Consider the following 23509-nt stretch of genomic DNA (forward strand, 5'->3'; position numbering starts at 1 on the left):
AACGACCAGCGCGCCTGTCTAGGATTCAGGCGCCTGGCAGACTCAAGATAAATCAAATTCTTGTGATCGGTCAATACCACCACCTGATGTCTAGCCTCCTCAAGCCAATGACGCCACTCCTCAAAAGCCCACTTCATAGCCAAAAGCTCCCGATTACCAATATCATAATTTCGCTCGGCGGGCGAAAATTTTCGAGAAAAGAACGCACAAGGTCTCATCACGGAGCAATCGGAACTTTTCTGCGACAAGACCGCCCCAGCTCCGATCTCGGAAGCATCGACCTCAACCTGAAAAGGAAGAGTAACATCAGGCTGACGCAACACAGGGGCGGAAGAAAAGCGGCGCTTAAGCTCCCGAAAGGCCTCCACAGCAGCAGGGGACCAATCAGCAACATCAGCACCCTTTTTGGTCAAATCAGTCAAAGGTTTAGCAACATCAGAAAAACCAGTTATAAATCGACGATAAAAATTAGCAAAGCCCAAAAATTTCTGAAGGCTCTTAAGCGAAGAAGGTTGCGTCCAATCACAAATAGCCCGAACCTTGACAGGATCCATCTCAATGGAAGAGGGGGAAAAAATGTACCCCAAAAAAGAAATCTTTTGAACCCCAAAAATACACTTAGAACCCTTCACACACAAGGAATTAGCCCGCAAAACCTGAAAAACCCTCCTGACCTGTTGGACATGAGAATCCCAGTCATCCGAAAAAATCAAAATATCATCCAGATACACGATCATGAATTTATCCAAATATTCCCGGAAAATGTCATGCATAAAGGACTGAAAGACTGAAGGGGCATTTGAAAGACCAAAAGGCATTACTAAATACTCAAAATGGCCCTCGGGCGTATTAAATGCGGTTTTCCACTCATCCCCCTGCTTAATTCGCACCAAATTATACGCCCCACGGAGATCAATCTTAGAGAACCACTTAGCCCCTTTTATTCGAGCAAACAAATCAGTCAGCAGTGGCAGAGGATACTGATATCTGACTGTGATTTTATTCAAGAGTCGATAATCAATACACGGCCTCAAAGAGCCATCTTTTTTAGATACAAAGAAAAAACCGGCTCCTAAGGGAGATGAAGAAGGACGAATATGTCCCTTTTCCAGGGACTCCTTAATATATTCTCGCATAGCAGCATGTTCAGGTACAGATAGATTAAATAAACGACCCTTTGGAAATTTACTGCCCGGAATCAGATCTATGGTACAATCGCAATCTCTGTGAGGAGGTAGTGAACCAAGCTTAGGCTCCTCAAAAACATCACGATAATCAGATAAAAATTCCGGAATCTCAGAGGGAATAGATGACGAAATGGAAACCAAAGGTACGTCCCCATGGGCCCCCTGACATCCCCAGCTTAACACAGACATTGCTTTCCAGTCAAGAACTGGGTTATGAGATTGTAACCATGGCAATCCGAGCACCAAAACATCATGTAGATTGTACAACACAAGGAAGCGAATCGTCTCCTGATGGTCTGGATTCATACGCATAGTCACTTGTGTCCAGTATTGTGGTTTATTACTAGCCAATGGTGTAGAGTCAATACCCTTCAGAGGTATAGGAACTTCCAGAGGCTCTAGATCAAACACACAGCGCCTGGCAAAGGACCAATCCATGAGACTCAAAGCGGCGCCAGAGTCGACATAGGCATCCGCGGTAATTGACGATAATGAACAAATCAAGGTCACAGACAAAATAAACTTAGACTGTAAAGTGCCAATTGAAATAGACTTATCAACCTTTTTTGTACGTTTAGAGCATGCTGATATAACATGAGTAGAATCACCACAATAGAAGCACAACCCATTTTTTCGCCTAAAATTCTGCCGTTCGCTTCTGGACAGAATTCTATCACATTGCATATTTTCTGGAGCCTTCTCAGAAGACACCGCCAAATGGTGCACAGGATTGCGCTCCCGCAAACGCCGATCAATCTGAATAGCCATTGTCATGGACTCATTCAGACCTGTAGGTGCAGGGAACCCCACCATAACATCTTTAATGGCATCAGAGAGACCCTCTCTGAAATTCGCCGCCAGGGCGCACTCATTCCACTGAGTAAGCACAGACCATTTACGAAATTTTTGGCAGTATATTTCAGCTTCATCTTGCCCTTGAGATAGGGCCATCAAGGTCTTTTCAGCCTGAATCTCTAAGTTAGGTTCCTCATAAAGCAACCCCAAAGCCAGAAAAAACGCATCCACATTGAGCAACGCAGGATCCCCGGGTGCCAATGCAAATGCCCAGTCTTGAGGGTCACCCCGCAGCAAGGAAATTACTATCCTAACCTGCTGTGCGGGATCTCCAGCGGAGCGAGATCTCAGGGAAAGAAATAATTTACAATTATATTTGAAATTCAGGAAACGAGATCTATCCCCGGAGAAAAATTCTGGTATAGGAATTCTAGGTTCAGATATAGGAGCATGAATAACAAAATCCTGTAAATTTTGAACCTTCGTAGCAAGATTATTCAAACCTGTAGCCAAACTCTGAGGATCCATTTTAATCAGGTGAGATCAGAGCCATTCAAGGATTAGAAGGAGAGAGAGAGGCAAAGGCTGCAATTAGAGCAGAAATGCAACTGAGTCAACTATAGAGTAAGCTCAGAAGGAAAAAAATAAAAATAAAAATCTGCAGACTTCTTTTTCTCTCCTTTCTTCTGCCAACGGTTTTAACCCTTGGCCGGCCATACTGTCATGGTTCCCAATGGCAAGGGAACGTTAGAGAACTTAAATAACAGACTAGCTCTTGGGTGATGGAATCTCGAGCTGACCGTGAGCTAAACCTACCACACAACTAACAGTGGCCGGGTGACGTACCTACGTTTTATCCCTAGACGCCCAGCGCCAGCCGGAGAACTAACTAACCCTAATAGAGGAAAAAACAGACCTGGCTTACCTCTAGGGAAATTCCCCCAAAAAGGAGACAGAAGCCCCCCACATATATTGACGGTGAGTTCAGAGGAAAAGACATACGCAGTATGAAGGTAGGTTCAGCAAAGCGAGGTCCGCTTACTAGATAGTAAGAAGATACAATAGGGAACTTCACGGTCAGCTGAAAACCCTATTAAAATACCATCCAGAAATTACTTTAAGACTCATGTGTCAACTCATGACACCGGAGTGGTAATTTCGGCCCACAAGAGCTTCCAGCTACAGAAACATAACATAACTGTGAACTGGAACAAAAATGCAAACAAACTTAGGACTAAGAGTCCAACTTAGCTGATAGTAGTCTAGAAGCAGGAACATGCAACAGAAAGGCTCTGGTTACATTGATGGCCGGCACTAGAATAACTGAGCAGCAAGGCTAAATAGGATACTCCCACATCCTGATGGAAACAGGTGAACAGAGAAAGTGAAGCACACAAGTCCAGTACCACCAGTGACCACCGGGGGAGCCCAAAAACCAAATTCACAACAGTGCACTCTGCAATGCACACATATACATACACACACACACAGCTCTGCTACATACACACACTCAGCTCTGCTACATACACACAGCTCTGCTACATATACACAACCACACACCTCTGCTTCAGACACACACAGCTATGTTACATGCACACAGCTCTGCTACATATACACACACACAGCTCTGCTACATACACACACACAGCTCTGCTACATATACACAACCACACACCTCTGCTAGACACACAGCTCTGCTACATACACACAGCTCTGCTACATATACACAACCACACACCTCTGCTTCAGACACACACAGCTATGTTACATGCACACAGCTCTGCTACATATACACACACACAGCTCTGCTACATACACACACACAGCTCTGCTACATATACACAACCACACACCTCTGCTTGACACACAGCTCTGCTACATACACACAGCTCTGCTACATATACACAACCACACACCTCTGCTAGACACACACAGCTATGTTACATGCACACACAACTCTGCTACAAACACACACCTGCTAAACACTGTATATTCACAACCACATTTTTAACTTTCTTCATAATAAGAGCCTGCAGTCAGACAGCGATGGACTCTCTTGTATTGAGGCTGCTCTTCATGCCTCTAATTATGGCCTGGGAATGCCCGATGAGCTGTCCAGGTCCATTTGGGAGGAGATCGGGGCCATCTTTGTGAAGCCCGCAGAGTATGCTGCAGGCTCCACTTCCCACCCCGTCATCGCACACAGTGTGGGTAATGACAGATGCTGTTGGGAAGAGAAGGTGCTGGGGAGCGGAGGTCCGGGGTGAGGTGTCTGCGGCGGTAGGGAGCGGTGATCGAGGCCTGTCAGCTGCAATCAGCACTCACCGCCAACCTGTTCAGTGCATGCAGAAGACACAGCGCCGGCTAAACAGGCCAGATTGCCCTCATTATTAGCCGCCCTGCAGGGGCCCCCCGGAGCCTCTGGGCCCCGGAGCAGCGGCACATGCGGTATGTCTGCCCCTGGATATACTTATTATGTTATATACCGTAACACGCCTTTATTTCAGACATATAATGCAGCATGAGACCGCGTCCGTTTTCCTACATTGTGGAGTAAATGTACAATGACTGTAGCGCCAACCACTGAACGTCGGGTGAAACATTTCTGTGCTGAGGATTTTGCTGCGATCTCCTTTCCCCCACGTATTGCACATAGTGACTGTCTTCTCTAAGAAGGACGCGGTCCTTGAAAACCTCTCAATTCTGGACGGTTGGCGTACATTACTATCCCTGTATTTATGTCTCCTCTCACCTGGTGATGTGCGGGGCTGGTCGTCCTCCATCATGACGTCCTCGTACAGATCCTTGTGTCCTTCTAGATACTCCCACTCCTCCATGGAGAAATAGACGGCGACGTCCTGACACCTTATAGGAACCTGACAGACAATGATAGTGTCATTACCCAGAATCCTCCAGTGCCGCCCTGTAAAATGTCCCACAAGTCACCTCTCCAGTCAGCAGCTCAATCATCTTATTGGTCAGTTCCAGGATCTTCTTATTGCTCCTCTTATGTATCGGGGGAGGATCTGTGATGAGGCTCCGCCTCCTGCTCCACCCTCCTGACTCACGGCTGCCGGGAGTCACACAGTCACTTGTTGTCTTCTTTACTAGTGTGTAATCCTGTGTGAGCAGAGACGCTGATAAATATCATGATCTGCTCTATAGAAGGTCACACAGAACTCTCTAAAGTCACACAATCCGCCTCCTTCCGCACAAATTCCTCTCTTCAATCTGTATAGTAGACATGGAAATCTCTGCGAAAACCTTACCGACATTGTGCAAGACTTCAATAACTGTAGTACATTGTGATGCGATGCTCCAGGTTCTCTGAGGGAATATTCACTTTTCCGACAATCTTGACTTTGGAGACTACACAACTTCCTTAAACGCCTCAATGAAGAATTTACAGCCACCATCAAACCATGATGACCGGCTCCTACAGAAGAAACCTGGCCAGTTTCCAGCTGATGCTCCTACTGAAGAAACCTGGCCAGTTTCCAGCTGATGCTCCTACTGAAGAAACCTGACCCAGCTGATGCTCCTACTGAAGAAACCTGGACAGTTTCCAGCTGATGCTTAGTTTCCAGCTGATGCTCCTACAGAAGAAACCTGACCAGTTTCCAGCTGATGCTTTTCCAGCTGATGCTCCTACAGAAGAAACCTGACCAGTTTCCAGCTGATGCTCCTACAGAAGAAACCTGGCCAGTTTCCAGCTGATGCTCCTACAGAAGAAACCTGGCCAGTTTCCAGCTGATGCTCCTACAGAAGAAACCTGACCAGTTTCCAGCTGATGCTTTTCCAGCTGATGCTCCTACAGAAGAAACCTGACCAGTTTCCAGCTGATGCTCCTACAGAAGAAACCTGGCCAGTTTCCAGCTGATGCTCCTACAGAAGAAACCTGGCCAGTTTCCAGCTGATGCTCCTACAGAAGAAACCTGGCCAGTTTCCAGCTGATGCTCCTACAGAAGAAACCTGGCCAGTTTCCAGCTGATGCTCCTACAGAAGAAACCTGGCCAGTTTCCAGCTGATGCTCCTACAGAAGAAACCAATTTCCAGCTGATTGTCATTGTGACATGTTGTAATTTGTAAGGCTGAAAGAATAGACCTTTTTCCGCCCATCTCAGCCTATTCTACTACAATGATGATCCACATGAAGACAAGCGAAGTCTCCTCATCTTAGGGGAAAAAAAATTATTTCCAGCTCCAAATGGGCAACTAGAATAAACCTGGATAAACGCCCAGTCCCCTTGAATGTAATCACCGCAGCTCGTCATATTACTACGCTCAATACAGAGAGCCGGAACCTTTAGTAGAGTTATAGCAAATTCACCACGATAACCTTGTTTTGGCAGAAATCACATCTCACCACAATTACTGTAAAGAACCAGATCTACGTCATGTTAGTGTATACATCTTCTTTCCTTCAGATTGGGGGTCCCCAACCAGTGGCTCATGAGAAACACAAAACTCGTGGCCCCTAATGTTTGGCTCTAAACTGTATGCTCTAGTGAGAACAACGTAATTGTATTGGTGCCTGCAGGTGGTATTATTACTTGTAAGGGGGGACATTCAGGGGATATTATTACTTGTAAGGGGGGACATTCAGGGGATATTATTACTTGTGAGGGGGACATTCAGGGGATATTATTACTTGTGAAGGGGACATTCAGGGGATATTATTACTTGTGAGGGGGACATTCAGGGGATATTATTACTTGTAAGGGGGGACATTCAGGGGATATTATTACTTGTAAGGGGGGACATTCAGGGGATATTAATACTTGTGAGGGGGACATTCAGGAGATATTATTACTTGTGAGGGGGACATTCAGGGGATATTATTACTTGTGAGGGGGACATTCAGGGGATATTATTACTTGTGAGGGGGACATTCAGGGGATATTATTACTTGTGAGGGGAACATCCAGGGGATATTATTACTTGTAAGGGGGGACATTCAGGGGATATTATTACTTGTGAGGGGAACATTGAGGGGATATTATTACTTGTGAGGGGAACATTCAGGGGATATTATTACTTGTGAGGGGGGCATTCAGAGGATATTAATACTTGTGAAGGGGACATTCAGGGGATATTACTACTTGTGAGGGGGACATTCAGGGGATATTATTACTTGTGAGGGGGACATTCAGGGGATATTATTACTTGTGAGGGGGACATTCAGGGGATATTATTACTTGTGAGGGGGACATTCAGGGGATATTATTACTTGTGAGGGGGACATTCAGGGGATATTATTACTTGTGAGGGGAACATCCAGGGGATATTATTACTTGTAAGGGGGGACATTCAGGGGATATTATTACTTGTGAGGGGGACATTGAGGGGATATTATTACTTGTGAGGGGAACATTCAGGGGATATTATTACTTGTGAGGGGGGCATTCAGAGGATATTAATACTTGTGAAGGGGACATTCAGGGGATATTATTACTTGTGAGGGGGACATTCAGGGGATATTATTACTTGTGAGGGGGACATTTAGGGGATATTATTACTTGTGAGTGGGACATTTAGGGGATATTATTACTTGTAAGGGGGGACATTCAGGGGATATTATTACTTGTGAGGGGACATTCAGGGGATATTATTACTTGCGAGGGGGACATTCAGGGGATATTATTACTTGTGAGGGGGACATTTAGGGGATATTATTACTTGTAAGGGGGGCATTCAGGGGATATTATTACTTGTGAGGGGAACATTCAGGGGATATTATTACTTGTGAGGGGGACATTCAGGGGATATTATTACTTGTGAGGGGGACATTCAGGGGATATTATTACTTGTGAGGGGGACATTCAGGGGATATTATTACTTGTGAGGGGGACATTCAGGGGATATTATTACTTGTGAGGGGAACATTCAGGGGATATTATTACTTGTGAGGGGAACATTCAGGGGATATTATTACTTGTAAGGGGGACATTCAGGGGATATTATTACTTGTGAGGGGGACATTCAGGGGATATTATTACTTGTGAGGGGAACATTCAGGGGATATTATTACTTGTAAGGGGGACATTCAGGGGATATTATTACTTGTGAGGAGGACATTCAGGGGATATTATTACTTGTGAGGGGGACAATCAGGGGATATTAATACTTGTGAGGGGGACATTAAGGGGATATTATTACTTGTGAGGGGGACATTTAGGGGATATTATTACTTGTAAGGGGGGACATTCAGGGGATATTAATACTTGTGAGGGGGACATTGAGGGGATATTATTACTTGTGAGGGGAACATTCAGGGGATATTATTACTTGTGAGGGGGACATTCAGAGGATATTAATACTTGTGAAGGGGACATTCAGGGGATATTATTACTTGTGAGGAGGACATTCAGGAAATATTATTACTTGTGAGGGGGACATTCAGAGGATATTGTTACTTGTGAGTGGGACATTTAGGGGATATTATTACTTGTAAGGGGGGACATTCAGGGGATATTATTACTTGTGAGGGGACATTCAGGGGATATTATTACTTGCGAGGGGGACATTCAGGGGATATTATTACTTGTGAGGGGGACATTTAGGGGATATTATTACTTGTAAGGGGGGGCATTCAGGGGATATTATTACTTGTGAGGGGAACATTCAGGGGATATTATTACTTGAGAGGGGGACATTCAGGGGATATTATTACTTGTGAGGGGGACATTCAGGGGATATTATTACTTGTGAGGGGGACATTCAGGGGATATTATTACTTGTGAGGGGGACATTCAGGGGATATTATTACTTGTGAGGGGGGACATTCAGGGGAAATTATTACTTGTGAGAGGGACATTTAGGGGATATTATTATTACTTGTAAGGGGGGACATTCAGAGGATATTATTACTTGTGAGGGGGACATTCAGGAGATATTATTACTTGTGAGGGGGACATTTAGGGGATATTATTATTACTTGTAAGGGAGGACATTCAGGGGATATTATTACTTGTGAGGGGGACATTCAGGGGATATTATTACTTGTGAGGGGGACATTCAGGGGATATTATTACTTGTGAGGGGGACAATCAGGGGATATTATTACTTGTGAGGGGGACATTCAGGGGATATTATTACTTGTGAGGGGGACATTCAGGGGATATTATTACTTGTGAGGGGGACATTCAGGGGATATTATTACTTGTGAGGGGAACATTCAGGGGATATTATTACTTGTAAGGGGGACATTCAGGGGATATTATTACTTGTGAGGGGGGACATTCAGGGGATATTACTACTTGTGAGAGGGACATTTAGGGGATATTATTACTTGTAAGGGGGGACATTCAGGGGATATTATTACTTGTGAGGGGGACATTCAGGAGATATTATTACTTGTGAGAGTGACATTCAGGGGATATTATTACTTGTGAGGCGGACATTCAGGGGATATTATTACTTGTGAGGGGGACATTCAGGGGATATTATTACTTGTGAGGGGGACATTCAGGGGATATTATTACTTGTGAGGGGGACATTCAGGGGATATTATTACTTGTGAGGGGGACATTCAGGGGATATTATTACTTGTGAGGGGGACATTCAGGGGATATTATTACTTGTGAGGGGGAAATTCAGGGGATATTATTACTTGTGAGGGGGACATTCAGGGGATATTATTACTTGTAAGGGGGGACATTCAGGGGATATTATTACTTGTGAGGGGAACATTGAGGGGATATTATTACTTGTGAGGGGAACATTCAGGGGATATTATTACTTGTGAGGGGGGCATTCAGAGGATATTAATACTTGTGAAGGGGACATTCAGGGGATATTATTACTTGTGAGGGGGACATTCAGGGGATATTATTACTTGTGAGGGGAACATTCAGGGGATATTATTACTTGTGAGGGGGACATTCAGGGGATATTATTACTTGTGAGGGGGACATTCAGGGGATATTATTACTTGTGAGGGGGACATTCAGGGGATATTATTACTTGTGAGGGGAACATCCAGGGGATATTATTACTTGTAAGGGGGGACATTCAGGGGATATTATTACTTGTGAGGGGGACATTGAGGGGATATTATTACTTGTGAGGGGAACATTCAGGGGATATTATTACTTGTGAGGGGGGCATTCAGAGGATATTAATACTTGTGAAGGGGACATTCAGGGGATATTATTACTTGTGAGGGGGACATTCAGGGGATATTATTACTTGTGAGGGGGACATTTAGGGGATATTATTACTTGTGAGTGGGACATTTAGGGGATATTATTACTTGTGAGGGGGACATTCAGGGGATATTATTACTTGTGAGGGGACATTCAGGGGATATTATTACTTGCGAGGGGGACATTCAGGGGATATTATTACTTGTGAGGGGGACATTTAGGGGATATTATTACTTGTAAGGGGGGGCATTCAGGGGATATTATTACTTGTGAGGGGAACATTCAGGGGATATTATTACTTGTGAGGGGGACATTCAGGGGATATTATTACTTGTGAGGGGGACATTCAGGGGATATTATTACTTGTGAGGGGGACATTCAGGGGATATTATTACTTGTGAGGGGAACATTCAGGGGATATTATTACTTGTAAGGGGGACATTCAGGGGATATTATTACTTGTGAGGGGGACATTCAGGGGATATTATTACTTGTGAGGGGAACATTCAGGGGATATTATTACTTGTAAGGGGGACATTCAGGGGATATTATTACTTGTGAGGAGGACATTCAGGGGATATTATTACTTGTGAGGGGGACAATCAGGGGATATTAATACTTGTGAGGGAGACATTAAGGGGATATTATTACTTGTGAGGGGGACATTTAGGGGATATTATTACTTGTAAGGGGGGACATTCAGGGGATATTAATACTTGTGAGGGGGACATTGAGGGGATATTATTACTTGTGAGGGGAACATTCAGGGGATATTATTACTTGTGAGGGGGACATTCAGAGGATATTAATACTTGTGAAGGGGACATTCAGGGGATATTATTACTTGTGAGGAGGACATTCAGGAAATATTATTACTTGTGAGGGGGACATTCAGAGGATATTGTTACTTGTGAGGGGGACATTCAGGGGATATTATTACTTGTGAGGGGGACATTCAGGAGATATTACTTGTGAGGGGGACATTCAGGGGATATTATTACTTGTGAGGAAGACATTCAGGGGATATTATTACTTGTGAGGGGGGACATTCAGGGGAAATTATTACTTGTGAGAGGGACATTTAGGGGATATTATTATTACTTGTAAGGGGGGACATTCAGAGGATATTATTACTTGTGAGGGGGACATTCAGGAGATATTATTACTTGTGAGGGGGACATTTAGGGGATATTATTATTACTTGTAAGGGAGGACATTCAGGGGATATTATTACATGTGAGGGGGACATTCAGGGGATATTATTACTTGTGAGGGGGACATTTAGGGGATATTATTACTTGTAAGGGGGGACATTCAGGGGATATTATTACTTGTGAGGGGGACATTGAGGGGATATTATTACTTGTGAGGGGGACATTGAGGGGATATTATTACTTGTGAGGGGAACATTCAGGGGATATTATTACTTGTGAGGGGGGCATTCAGAGGATATTAATACTTGTCAAGGGGACATTCAGGGGATATTATTACTTGTGAGGAGGACATTCAGGAAACATTATTACTTGTGAGGGGGACATTCAGGGGATATTGTTACTTGTGAGGGGAACATTCAGGGGATATTATTACTTGTGAGGGGGACATTCAGGAGATATTACTTGTGAGGGGGACATTCAGGGGATATTATTACTTGTGAGGGGGACATTCAGGGGATATTATTACTTGTGAGGGAGGACATTCAGGGGATATTATTACCTGTGAGAGGGACATTTAGGGGATATTATTATTACTTGTAAGGGGGGACATTCAGGGGATATTATTATTACTTGTAAGGGGGGACATTCAGGGGATATTATTACTTGTGAGGGGGACATTCAGGAGATATTAATACTTGTGAGGGGGACATTCAGGGGATAATATTACTTGTGAGGGGGGACATTCAGGGGATATTATTACTTGTGAGAGGGACATTTAGGGGATATTATTATTACTTGTAAGGGGGGACATTCAGGGGATATTATTACTTGTGAGGGAGACATTCAGGGGATATTATTACTTGTGAGGGGGACATTCAGGGGATATTATTACTTGTGAGGGGGACATTCAGGGGATATTATTACTTGTGAGGGGGACATTCAGGGGATATTATTACTTGTGAGGGGAACATTCAGGGGATATTATTACTTGTAAGGGGGACATTCAGGGGATATTATTACTTGTGAGGGGGGACATTCAGGGGATATTACTACTTGTGAGAGGGACATTTAGGGGATATTATTACTTGTAAGGGGGGACATTCAGGGGATATTATTACTTGTGAGAGTGACATTCAGGGGATATTATTACTTGTGAGGCGGACATTCAGGGGATATTATTACTTGTGAGGGGGACATTCAGGGGATATTATTACTTGTGAGGGGGACATTCAGGGGATATTATTACTTGTGAGGGGGGACATTCAGGGGATATTACTACTTGTGAGAGGGACATTCAGGGGATATTATTACTTGTGAGGGGAACATTCAGGGGATATTATTACTTGTAAGGGGGACATTCAGGGGATATTATTACTTGTGAGGGGGGACATTCAGGGGATATTATTACTTGTGAGGGGGGACATTCAGGGGATATTACTACTTGTGAGAGGGACATTTAGGGGATATTATTACTTGTGAGGGGGACATTCTTACTTGTGAGGGGGACAATCAGGGGATATTATTACTTGTGAGGGGGACATTCAGGGGATATTATTACTTGTAAGGGGGACATTCAGGGGATATTATTACTTGTGAGGGGGGACATTCAGGGGATATTACTACTTGTGAGAGGGACATTTAGGGGATATTATTACTTGTGAGGGGGACATTCTTACTTGTGAGGGGGACAATCAGGGGATATTATTACTTGTGAGGGGGACATTCAGGGGATATTATTACTTGTGAGGGGGACATTCAGGGGATATTATTACTTGTGAGGGGGACATTCAGGGGATATTATTACTTGTGAGGGGAACATTCAGGGGATATTATTACTTGTAAGGGGGACATTCAGGGGATATTATTACTTGTGAGGGGGGACATTCAGGGGATATTACTACTTGTGAGAGGGACATTTAGGGGATATTATTACTTGTAAGGGGGGACATTCAGGGGATATTATTACTTGTGAGGGGGACATTCAGGAGATATTATTACTTGTGAGAGTGACATTCAGGGGATATTATTACTTGTGAGGCGGACATTCAGGGGATATTATTACTTGTGAGGGGGACATTCAGGGGATATTATTACTTGTGAGGGGGACATTCAGGGGATATTATTACTTGTGAGGGGGACATTCAGGGGATATTATTACTTGTGAGGGGGACATTCAGGGGATATTATTACTTGTGAGGGGGACATTCAGGGGATATTATTACTTGTGAGGGGGAAATTCAGGGGATATTATTACTTGTGAGGGGGGACATTCACGGGATATTATTACTTGTGAGAGGGACATTTGGGGGATATTATTATTACTTGTAAGGGGGGACATTCAGGGGATATTATTTTTACTTGTAAAGGGGGACATTCAGGGGATATTATTACTTGTGAGGGGGACATTCAGGGGATATTATTACTTGTGAGGGGGACATTTAGGGGATATTATTACTTGTGAGGGGGACATTCAGGGGATATTATTACTTGTCAGGGGGACATTCAGGGGATATTATTACTTGTGAGGGGACATTCAGGGGATATTATTACTTGTGAGGGGGACATTCAGGGGATATTATTACTTGTAAGGGGGGATATTCAGGGGATACTATTACTTGTAAGGGGGGACATTCAGGGGATATTATTACTTGTGAGGGGGACATTCAGGGGATATTATTACTTGTGAGGGGGACATTCAGGGGATATTATTACTTGTGAGTGGGACATTCAGGGGATATTATTACTTGTGAGTGGACATTCAGGGGATATTATTACTTGTGAGGGGGACATTCAAGGGATATTATTACTTGTGAGGGGGACATTCAGGAGATATTATTACTTGTGAGAGGCACATTCAGGGGATATTATTACTTGTGAGGGGGACATTCAGGGGACTTTATTACTTGTGAGGGGAACATTCAGGGGACATTATTACTTGTGAGGGGAACATTCAGGGGATATTATTACTTGTGAGGGGGACATTCAGGGGACATTATTACTTGTGAGGGGGACATTCAGGGGATATTATTACTTGTGAGGGGGACATTCAGGGGATATTATTACTTGTGAGGGGGACATTCAGGGGATATTATTACTTGTGAGGGGGACATTCAGGGGATATTATTACTTGTGAGGAGGACATTCAGGGGATATTATTACTTGCGAGGGGGACATTCAGGGGATATTATTACTTGTGAGGGGGACATTTAGGGGATATTATTACTTGTAAGGGGGGACATTCAGGGGATATTATTACTTGTGAAGGGACATTCAGGGGATATTATTACTTGTGAGGGGACAGTCAAAGGATATTATTACTTTTGAGGGGGGCATTTTGAGGATATTAATACTTGTGAAGGGGACATTCAGGGGATATTATTACTCATAAGAGGGACATTCAGAGGATATTACTTGTGAGGGGGACATTCAGGGGATATTATTACTTGTGAGGGGGACATTCAGGGGATATTATTACTTGTGAGGGGGACAATCAGGGGATATTATTACTTGTGAGGGGGACATTCAGGGGATATTATTACTCATAAGAGGGACATTCAGAGGATATTACTTGTGAGGGGGACATTCAGGGGATCATATTACTTGTGAGGGGGACATTCAGGGATATTATTACTCGTGAGGGGGACACTCAGGGGATACTATTACTTGTGAGGGGGACATTGAGGGGATATTATTACTTGTGAGGAGGACATTCAGGGGATATTATTACAAGTGATGAGCAAATATACTCGTTACTCGCGATTTCCCGAGCACGCTCAGGTGTCCTCCGAGTATTTTTTAGTGATCGGAGATTTAGTTTTCATGGCCGCAGCTGAATGAGTTACATCTGTTAGCCAGCTTGATTACATGTGAGGATTCCCTAGCAACCAGGCAACCCCCACATGCACTTATCCTGGCTAACAGATGTAAATCATTCAGCTGTGGCGATGAAAATTAAATCTCCGAGCACTAAAAAATACTCGGAGGTCACCCGAGCGTGCTCGGGAAATCTCGAGTAACGAGTATATTCGCTCATCACTAATTATTACTTGTGAGGGAACATTCAGGGGATATTATTACGTATGAGTGAAAATTCAGGGGGTATTATTACTTGTGAGGGTGACATTCAGGGATATTATTACTTGTGAGGGGATATTAAGAAGATATTATTACTTTATAATGGCAACATGGAACAATGTTACTTGATGGACATTTGGATCATTACTATTTTCCAGCCGGAACTTCTGGGTTAATATTATTTAATAAACTACTACTTTAAAAGAGGGCACTGGGGCCATTCGTACTTTATAATAGGGTACTATGGCTATTTTACTTTAATAGGGGGCACATAGAGAATTATAGCCTTGCACAGAATTGGGACCATTTCTCAGAAATGAAATTTGTGAACCCCTGCTCTAGATAATGATGATGCCATACCACTAAATGTGAAATTATTTGCAAATCCCTCCTCCTCTATCCCAGACTCACTAGGCCTAACGCGCTAGATTCCTGGTTCTCTGCTCTTCATTACCAGGTGCCTTCTTGCCATTCTCATTTCCTCTACATCATTATTGTTGTTACATTAAACTCTTCACATTTTTCTGTGGTTACCTTCATTTATGCCACTTAGAAGATCCGGAAGTCATTGTACAGGACACTGGATTGTACCTGATAGTTCCTATTATACAGTTAGGTCCATATATATATTTGGACAGAGACAACATTTTTCTAATTTTGGTTATAGACATTACCACAATGAATTTTAAACAAAACAATTCAGATGCAGTTGAAGTTCAGACTTTCAGCTTTCATTTGAGGGTATCCACATTAAAATTGGATGAAGGGTTTAGGAGTTTCAGCTCCTTAACATGTGCCACCCTGTTTTTAAAGGGACCAAAAGTAATTGGACAATTGACTCCAATGCTATTTCATGGACAGGTGTAGGCAATCCCTTCGTTACGTCATTCTCAATTAAGCAGATTAAAGGCCTGGAGTTGATTTGAGGTGTGGTGCTTGCATTCGGAAGGTTTTGCTGTCAAGTAAACATGCGGTAAAGGAGCTCTCCATGCAGGTGAAACAAGCCATCCTTAAGCTGCGAAAACAGAAAAAAACCATCCGAGAAATTGCTACAATATTAGGAGTGGCAAAATCTACAGTTTGGTATATCCTGAGAAAGAAAGAAAGCACTGGTGAACTCATCAATGCAAAAAGACCTGGGCACCCACGGAAGACAACAGTGGTGGGTGATCGCAGAATAATCTCCATGGTGAAGAGAAACCCCTTCACAACAGCCAACCAAGTGACCAACACTCTCCAGGAGGTCGGCGCATCAATATCCAAATCTACCATAAAGAGAAGACTGCATGAAAGTAACTACAGAGGGATCACTGCACGGTGCAGCCACTCATAAGCATCAAGAAGAAAAAGGCTAAAAAACATCTAAAAAAGCCGGCACAGTTCAGGAAGAACATTCTTTGGACAGATGAAACCAAGATCAACCTCTACCAGAATGATGGAAAGAGAAAAGTATGGCGAAGGCGTGGTACAGCTCATGATCCAAAGCATACCACATCATCTGTAAAACACGGCGGAGGCAGTGTGATGGCTTGGGCATGCATGGCTGCCAGTGGCACTGGGTCACTAGTGTTTATGGATGATGTGACACAGGAATGAATTCTGAGGTCTTCAGAGCCGCCATACGGTGTGCTCAGATCCAGCCAAATGCCGCCAAACTGATTGGTCGTCATTTCATACTACAGAAGGACAATGACCCAAAACATGAAGCCAAAGCAACTCAGGAGTTTATTAAAGCAAAGAAGTGGAATATTCTGGAATGGCCAAGTCAGTCACCTGATCTCAACCCAATTGAGCAGCATTTCACTTGTTAAAGACTAAACTTCACACAGAAAGGCCACAAACAAACAGCAAATGAAAACCACCGCAGTGAAGGCCTGGCCGAGCATCAAAAAGGAGGAAACACAGCGTCTGGTGATGTCCATGAGTTCAAGACTTCAGGCCGTCATTGCCAACAAAGGGTTTTCAACCAAGCACTAAAAATGAACATTTTATTTTAAATTATTGAATCTGTCCAATTACTTTTGGTCCCTTTAAAAACAGGGTGGCACGTTAAGGAGCTGAAACTCCTAAACCCTTCATCCAATTTTAATGTGGATACCCTCAAATGAAAGCTGAAAGTCTGAACTTCAACTGCATCTGAATTGTTTTGTTTAAAATTCATTGTGGTAATGTCTATAACCAAAATTAGAAAAATGTTGTATGTCCAAATATATATGGACCTAACTGTATATTACGTATATTCCCTTTCATAGGTTAAAATTAAAACAATACAATAAAAACCATAGAAATATAGAGACGTTCACCTCTCCAGTCAACAGGTAGATGATCTCCAGGGTGACACTTAATATTCTTCTGGTAATCTCATTCCGGTCCTTGTCCATCGTTCATGAGTTATTCAGGAACAGGACTGTTTTGGATGGGAATATATAAGACAAGTGAATGACCTGAAGGGACCTAGCGATTATGAAATAAGAGATGCTCTGGCATTATTTGTGAACTACAGAGCCTTCACCGCATGCATTAGAGGAGCATGTTCCATAGAGGATTTATGATATATCCACCAGCTATGACATAAACGTCAAATAAAACTGCTGTCTACACCTCTGCGACAGCATTTATTTGGTTAACTGAGATACCCCAAACCACCAGAAAAGGCAGCCAACCATCTGGGTGGAGGGGTCCACACATGCGCATGACTTTTTCCACTTCATGCAGATGTTAGATAGGAAATAATCTTTAGACAGGGGTGAATTTTAATATTTGGGGGGTTGATAATATGGAGGCCAAGAAAAATGTGGCTTGAAGCTTCATCAGTTCCCTCTGTGTCCTGTTGAGTTAGTTTTCCTGCATGACAGGGGCTAAAGAAACCCTGAAAAAAACTGAAGCTAAAGGTTACATTTCTTGGGAGGATATGAGTGCTTAGGTTTATTCTGGGGCATACTGGAACCCTTATGCAAAGAACATGTCCATTCAATGGTCGCTTTTCTGACCCAGGTAGATGCCAATTCAGGCCTCATGGCCAAACTACAAAAATGATGATTTGGTAGAAGAACTTAAAAAATGAATAGTCTAGTTTGGAGGCTGGAGTATGAGAAGTGTCAGGGTGCTTCCACTGTTTGGAATCAGAATCATTAGGAAAGACTTTGAGAGATTCTTAAATCCGAAGAAAAGAGAGGACATTACTGCTAGAGAATGGTCCAAGGATCTCGATAGGGAGCGTTGCCAGACCGTCACGATAAGGCCATCTACCATGGAAACTATGTGAAAATCTGCTCAGTATCAAGGTCAGAATCAAAATCAAAGATCTTAAAGTCTGAAAAAAACTCAACCTGACTTGGAGTAAGAGGGATGGAGGGGATGAGGGAGAGATGACTGTGTCAGGTGGACAGTGAAGGTGAGGAGCGTCAGTCTGGGACGTTGTCTGTCACCTACTATAATAATTGTTCTTCAGACTGAGGTTACATTGACAACCTAAAGGAATACTGCTTGGAATTGGAACATTGCACAGAAGTCCCATCATGTCACAGGACACTTCGGTAAGGCAAGAGGAGATCTAGTCCAACGTTCACAGGGTGTGGGGACAGGTTCTGAGGAGGCAGTTCCATACATGTTTGTCCCTGAACCGGACAGGCAGAGCAGAGGGGATCAGATTGAGAATACTGAAATATAGAATTGTAGTTAGTACAAGCAGAAGACGTAGCAACTGAAACGGAGCGGGACGTCTTGTTCCTAGATTCTGACATGTACAGAATATGATAATCCTAGCGAAAGCGAAAAAGGGCAATTTATCCTCACACCTAGAAAGGTGGGTCCAATACAGTCATGAAAAATGTAGAGAAAGCAAATAATCTAATAACACCAGTCTGGTTCAGCTCCTGGGGAGAAGTCCTCAGGTACCTGACAGCCAGGACACAAATGGATGTTCTCTGGAGGCATTCGGGTGAGTTCTGGCCAGAGAAGAGGTGGAATAACCTGCACAAGTAAACAGGGGGCACGGAGAGGAAACTCTACAGAGGAAATCATTACAAGGTGGCCCGGCACTGTGGGGAAGTGTTCTAACGGGCAGGCTAGTTACAGCTAACCCGACAAACCACAGGCAGCGAGAGCCAGAGACCTGCTCCATTAGTGTAGTGATTGTGAACCCTCTGACACAATGTGGTTTTCAGAGAAAACATCTATCTCATAGCTGCTCATTGATGATGTGAGTAGGATGAAGAACTCAGAAGGGATTTCCTGGGAAATTCTGCCCTCCCAGCTCATCGTGACTGAAAGGCGGCTCCTTACATGTTGTACAGAGAGTTTGTGACAAGTCATTTTGTGACATTTCTTTCCCCCTGAATCTCCCCCATCTCCTGTGAGTGATATTATTGAGAAGTAGAAGGAACCGGAGCAACCCAGTCACCAATTGGAGACCCCGTAACATTATAGAGCAGGGGGCTGAGAAGTAGAGCACAGAAAAGTCACCATCGCTCTGCTGACCCCATAACTGCAGAGTCCAGACCTCCTCTAGTATCAACACATCATGCCATGTGCGCGGGCCAATATGGGGGCATCATACTGTGTACGGTGACAATATGGGGCATTATACTGTGTGCGGTGAGAATATGGGGGCATCATACTGTGTGCGGTGACAATATGGGGGCATCATACTATGTACGATGCAAATATGGGGGCATCATACTGTGTACGGTGACAATATGGGGGCATCATACTATGTACGATGCAAATATGAGGGCATCATACTGTGTACGGTGACAATATGGGGGCATCATACTATGTACGATGCAAATATGGGGGCATCATACTGTGTACGGTGACAATATGGGGGCATCATACTGTGCGCGGTGACAATATGTGGGCATCATACTATGTACGGTGCAAATATGGGGGCATCATGTCATGTGCATATATGGGGACATCATACTGTGTGCGCGGGCCAATATGGGGGCATCATACTGTGTACGGTGCAGATATGAGGGCATCATACTGTGTACAGTGCAAATATGGGGGCATCATACCGTTTGCGCGGGCCAATATGGGGGCATCATACTGTGTGCGGTGACAATATGGGGGCATCATACTGTGTGCGGTTACAATATGGGGGCATCATACTGTGTGCAGTGACAATATGGGGGCATTATGTCATGTGCATGGGCCAATATGAGGACATCATACTGTGTACGGTGCAAATATGGGGGCATCATACTGTGTATAGTGCAAATATGGGGGCATCATACCGTGTGCGCAGGCCAATATGGGGGCATCATACTCTGCGCGGTGCAAATATGGGGGCATCATACTGTGTGCGGTGACAATATGGGGGCATTATACTGTGTGCGGTGAGAATATGGGGGCATCATACTGTGTGCGGTCACAATATGGGGGCATCATACTGTGTACGGTGACAATATGGTGGCATTATACTGTGTGCGGTGACAATATGGGGGCATCATACTGTGTGCGGTGAGAATATGGGGGCATTATACTGTGTGCGGTGACAATATGGGGGCATCATACTGTGCGCGGTGAGAATATGGGGGCATCATACTGTGTGCGGTGAGAATATGGGGGCATTATACTGTGTGCGGTGACAATATGGGGGCATCATACTGTGCGCGGTGAGAATATGGGGGCATCATACTGTGTGCGGTGACAATATGGGGGCATCATACTGTGTGCGGTGACAATATGGGGGCATTATACTGTGTGCGGTGAGAATATGGGGGCATCATACTGTGTGCGGTGAGAATATGGGGGCATTATACTGTGTACGGTGACAATATGGGGGCATCATACTATGTACGGTGCAAATATGGGGGCATCATACTGTGTACGGTGACAATATGGGGGCATCATGTCATGTGCGCGAGCCAATATAGGGGCATCATACTGTGTGTGGAGCCAATATGGGGGCATCATACTGTGCGCGGTGACAATATGGGGGCATCATACTGTGTGCGGTGACAATATGGGGGCATCATACTGTGTACGGTGACAATATGGGGGCATCATACCGTGTGTGGAGCCAATATGGTGGCATCATACTGTGCGCGGTGACAATATGGGGGCATCATACTGTGCGCGGTGACAATATGGGGGCATCATACTGTGTACGGTGACAATATGGGGCATCATACTGTGTACGGTGACAATATGGGGGCATCATACTGTGCACGGTGACAATATGGGGGCATCATACTGTGTGTGGTGACAATATGGGGGCATCATACTGTGCGTGGTGACAATATGGGGGCATCATACTGTGTGCGGTGACAATATGGGGGCATCATACTGTGTGCGGTGACAATATGGGGGCATCATACTGTGTGTGGTGACAATATGGGGGCATCATACTGTGCGTGGTGACAATATGGGGGCATCATACTGTGCGCGGTGACAATATGGGGGCATCATACTGTGTGCGGTGACAATATGGGGGCATCATACTGTGTGTGGTGACAATATGGGGGCATCATACTGTGTGCGGTGACAATATGGGGGCATCATACTGTGTGCGGTGACAATATGGGGGCATCATACTGTGTGTGGTGACAATATGGGGGCATCATACTGTGTGTGGTGACAATATGGGGGCATCATACTGTGTGTGGTGACAATATGGGGGCATCATACTGTGTGCGGTGACAATATGGGGGCATCATACTGTGTGTGGTGACAATATGGGGGCATCATACTGTGCGCGGTGACAATATGGGGGCATCATACTGTGTGTGGTGACAATATGGGGGCATCATACTGTGTGCGGTGACAATATGGGGGCATCATACTGTGTGCGGTGACAATATGGGGGCATCATACTGTGCGCGGTGACAATATGGGGGCCATGACAGCGGTACCATACTGTACTATTGGGCTTCACTAGGAGAATATCTCTGTGTGGACGCATATACAGGAGCGGGCGATGATAGGGAAGTTCCCCCGCGGCTGCGCAGTGTCCGTCTCTCCTCACTCTCAGGCCGGCGTTACCTTTCCTCTCCGGTCTCCGGCGCTCTGTTTCTCTTTGGAAGGAAGGACCTGGTACACAGCCGGGATCACGTGACTGCAGACTGTCACGTGTTCTTCCTTTGTCTTCTAGACTATTTCTTTTCGCTACTACCCTTCTGATATAAGAGCTGAAGGACCTGTGATGACGTCATCACCACGTGATCAGTCATGTGAGAGGGCGGAGCTCAGCTGTGGAGTAGAGGAGGTGGAGGAGGGAGCTGAATACCATCACTTCACTTCAGCCTGGACAGCGGCTTGTTCCTGTCCGATCAGAGCGCGGAGTCATCACAAGTTCTGGGTTTTGTGGCAGGTGGTCAGTTTTCCCCTGTGACTTGGTTTCCACCATGGGAAAAGCGTCATCACCACCAAGTCCTAGATGATGGGAGAGGGGATGAGAAGCCCCCACACATAGTGAGTGACCCCCTCCATGGATGAGAAGCCCCCACACATTGTGAGTGACCCCCTCCATGGATGAGAAGCCCCCACACATTGTGAGTGACCCCTCCATGGATGAGAAGCCCCCACACATTGTGAGTGATCCCCTCCATGGATGAGAAGCCCCCACACATTGTGAGTGACCCCCTCCATGGATGAGAAGCCCCCACACATTGTGAGTGACCCCCTCCATGGATGAGAAGCCCCCACACATTGTGAGTGATCCCCTCCATGGATGAGAAGCCCCCACACATTGTGAGTGATCCCCTCCATGGATGAGAAGCCTCCACACATTGTGAGTGACCCCCTCCATGGATGAGAAGCCCCCACACATTGTGAGTGATCCCCTCCATGGATGAGAAGCCCCCACACATTGTGAGTGATCCCCTCCATGGATGAGAAGCCCCCACACATTGTGAGTGACCCCCTCCATGGATGAGAAGCCCCCACACATTGTGAGTGATCCCCTCCATGGATGAGAAGCCCCCACACATTGTGAGTGATCCCCTCCATGGATGAGAAGCCCCCACACATTGTGAGTGACCCCCTCCATGGATGAGAAGCCCCCACACATTGTGAGTGGCCCCCTCCATGGATGAGAAGCCCCCACACATTGTGAGTGATCCCCTCCATGGATGAGAAGCCCCCACACATTGTGAGTGATCCCCTCCATGGATGAGAAGCCTCCACACATTGTGAGTGACCCCCTCCA

At 44.9% G+C, this 23509-nt stretch overlaps 1 protein-coding gene across 2 annotated transcripts in view; it reads right to left on the reverse strand.

Moving 5' to 3' along the window:
• Nucleotides 1–22560, reverse strand: part of LOC143783128 (uncharacterized) — a 32960-nt gene extending 10400 nt beyond the window's left edge. The window contains exons 1-4 of one of the 2 annotated variants that reach the window (XM_077271425.1): nt 22345–22560; nt 17661–17764; nt 4929–5102; nt 4735–4858 (exon numbers count right to left, since the gene is read on the reverse strand). In XM_077271425.1, coding sequence (XP_077127540.1) covers nt 4735–4858; nt 4929–5102; nt 17661–17738 — 376 coding nt within the window. In that variant the 5' untranslated portion in view covers nt 17739–17764; nt 22345–22560. Of the gene's footprint in view, nt 1–4734; nt 4859–4928; nt 5103–17660; nt 17765–22327 lie in introns of both variants that reach the window. The other variant, XM_077271426.1, reaches the window with a different exon arrangement.
• Nucleotides 22561–23509: the final 949 nt, after the last annotated feature.

Source organism: Ranitomeya variabilis, chromosome 6 (genome assembly GCF_051348905.1).
Source record: "Ranitomeya variabilis isolate aRanVar5 chromosome 6, aRanVar5.hap1, whole genome shotgun sequence".
NCBI classification, from domain to species: domain Eukaryota; kingdom Metazoa; phylum Chordata; class Amphibia; order Anura; family Dendrobatidae; genus Ranitomeya; species Ranitomeya variabilis.